This window comes from Emys orbicularis, chromosome 17 (assembly GCF_028017835.1).
Source record: "Emys orbicularis isolate rEmyOrb1 chromosome 17, rEmyOrb1.hap1, whole genome shotgun sequence".
Classification (NCBI taxonomy): domain Eukaryota; kingdom Metazoa; phylum Chordata; order Testudines; family Emydidae; genus Emys; species Emys orbicularis.
This window is the reverse complement of record NC_088699.1, coordinates 23254025-23256611: the sequence shown is the minus strand read 5'-3', so window position 1 is coordinate 23256611 and position 2587 is coordinate 23254025. Positions and strand designations below refer to the sequence as shown.

At 48.0% G+C, this 2587-nt stretch overlaps 1 protein-coding gene across 1 annotated transcript; it reads right to left on the bottom strand.

Moving 5' to 3' along the window:
• Window positions 1-592: 592 nt before the first annotated feature.
• On the bottom strand, window positions 593-2356 carry LOC135890937 (C-C motif chemokine 3-like). Its single transcript, XM_065418414.1, has 3 exons — window positions 2284-2356; window positions 1850-1964; window positions 593-680 (listed from the first exon to the last, which is right to left on the bottom strand). Exons 1-3 carry the CDS (start codon window positions 2354-2356, stop codon window positions 593-595), a joined length of 276 nt encoding a protein of 91 aa, XP_065274486.1.
• Window positions 2357-2587: the final 231 nt, after the last annotated feature.

Here is a 2587-nt window from a genome sequence, read left to right as displayed (position 1 = left end):
GTTCTAACCACCAGGCCATACTCCCTCCCCCATCTTTGACTAGAGCTGTTCACTCGTGTCTCCAGCCCTGGCCCCACACTGCTCCACTGCAGGCAAATTTCACCCTTGTTTTATAAATATAACTTGGTTTTTCAACCTTATCCCTTTAACTTCCAGCTGTAAAAGGTTGGGGTTGGATTATTTTAATTGGAAATTGATATCGCCAGAGGTATGCTGCTGAGACCCTCATCCCCCCAGATCAGGGATCACTCCTGCAAAAGCTTCAGAGAGACAGCCCGGAGCATTCAAAGGTGCGCAGGCCCAGAGATATGTGTAAACACATCACATTTTATGATCTTGAATCCTAAATCCTCATTAACAGGCACAGCCGAATATTTCAATTGCCTTTTTTTATTTTGTTCAATCAAAAAAAATTGACATTGATTTAACTTAAACACAAATAATTTAAATATAATAAATTGTTGTTCTAGTTCAAAAATAAACATTACAAATAATATATTAAAATAAGTTCTTTGTGGGAGGAGCAATTGCCTCCCGCGACCTCCAGGGGCTTTCGGGACGGTCGCCAGCAGCTGTTGCCGTCAGGGGCTCGTCAGTTTTGTTTCACCTGCTTGATGTACTCCTGGACCCATCGTGTATTGGGATCGGAGCAGACTTCCCGGCCTTTTTTAGTGGTAAAGCTGCAGAGATAAAAACTCGGTTCAGAATCTTCACAGGGAGAAGAAGGAAAGTGGATCCCCTGGGACACAAGCTACGGCAGAGCAGATCGTGGACACCAGATGGATTCTGTGTTGGCCAACAACACTGAGCATTTTTAAAGAATAATCAGCCAATGAGGACTCTGCTTTTTTAAAGGTGAAACCTTCGCTGAACCCTACTGTGGAGAAGCTGATCTGTGACTGACTGCCACACATGTCAGGCCTATTGTCTCAGCCAATCAGAATGCAGCAGGTCAATAACGTTACAGCGAGTGCCTGTCACTCAGCTGTAGCACCATCCCCCAGACAGAGGGATTTAAGCTGCCTCCGACCTTGGATATCATGGGGATAAAATCACTGGATCAGCATCTCCAGCTTTGACTTTACCACCGGGGCCTCACCCCAGCAGGTGACCTTACCCTGGTGCAATGTCCAGCCCTTGACATAAGGGACATCCTCCTAAATTCTGGTCCCACTGAGCCACTACCCTGGCTCCATGCATATCCCTTCTGCTGACTCACTTCTTCCTCCATGCCCATGCAATGAGTATCAGCGATCATCTAAAATGGTGTGTATCCCTAATCTGAGCGACCCAGGGGGATCACTGCTGCAACCCTTCTTCTTCCTCAGTCTGTCCCCTGCCCACCCTTTGTTACTCTTGCTAGTGGTGTGCTTGCAGGTTAGATCTGCAGCAGGTGTAGCTATGCCCATTTACCCCAGCTGTGGCTCTGGCCCCGTCTGCCCCTACTGGAATGCTCAAGATACCCCGGCTTTCTTGCTGCCCGCTCAAAGAGAGCTGCATGAGAATGCTTTCGCAACCCCCTGCTGCTGAGTTACTCGTGGAACTGAAAGCTGTGTCAGTCCCTGATGCAAGAACCCAGAGCAAGGGCTCACGCATGAACCTTCTCCATGAGTCTGCAAAACATCAATCTGTCCTTGTTCTCTTAAGCTACCTATTGTAGGTATTTTGAAGGCCTCTAGAGGCCACAGGGGAATGTGGAGAACTTTTGAATAATTGTCTTTTACCCAGGGGTTAAAAATGCCTGACATTTGTATTACAAGAGCCCTGCAGATTCCCTCCCAAATCCGTTCATCCTATAGGGTTGTTTCTCTGCATGAACATAGAACATCTGCCCGAAAATCATACTCACATTACAGCCGGCAAGGAGCACTTGATGCTGGTGTGCTGGTACTTCACCACAAGGCTCCGTGGGATTGGCTTGGAAACATAGCTGAAGCAGCAGGAAGTTGGGGTGTTGACGCCATCTGGAAGGAAAGAAGAGACTTGAATGATTCTCTAACCCATCGCTGACAGTGTCTGAGGATTTGAAGGCTTCTCCTGCAGTCCCAATAGGGTTAGCTGACCCTCAGCTCCACCCCTTGCTGTCACTGCTCACGGGCATCTCAGAGAAGGAAGACCCCTGAGATACTTCAGCTAGACCAACTGAAGTTTATGGCTGTTTCATGGGCTCCCTCACTACAAGCCTTCCTACACCTGAAACCAACCTTGACATAGTCTGAACCGCAGTGAGTGAGAGTGAGAGCTCCGAGCGCTGCAGGAAGGCAGAAGAGAAACAGGACTTACCAAGCTGAGAATGGGCCTGGGAGCAGAGGGCAGCGATGAGGAGAACAGCGAAGGCAGCCACACAGACCTTCATGCTTCTGCTGGGTGAGGAGGAGCAGCAGCAGCTGAACAAGTTCTCCTCCTTCGTCTGATGCTGAACCACAGACCTTTGTGCCAGCTTTATACAGCAGAATTTTAGGGAAACACAGACATCAGATCAAGTACGTGATGACACACAGACCCAAATTTTGCTGAGTTGAGAAATCAAAGAGGAAGTTGAAATCTAGAGTGACTCTCAAATTCCATTTCGGTGTTTAGGTCATCA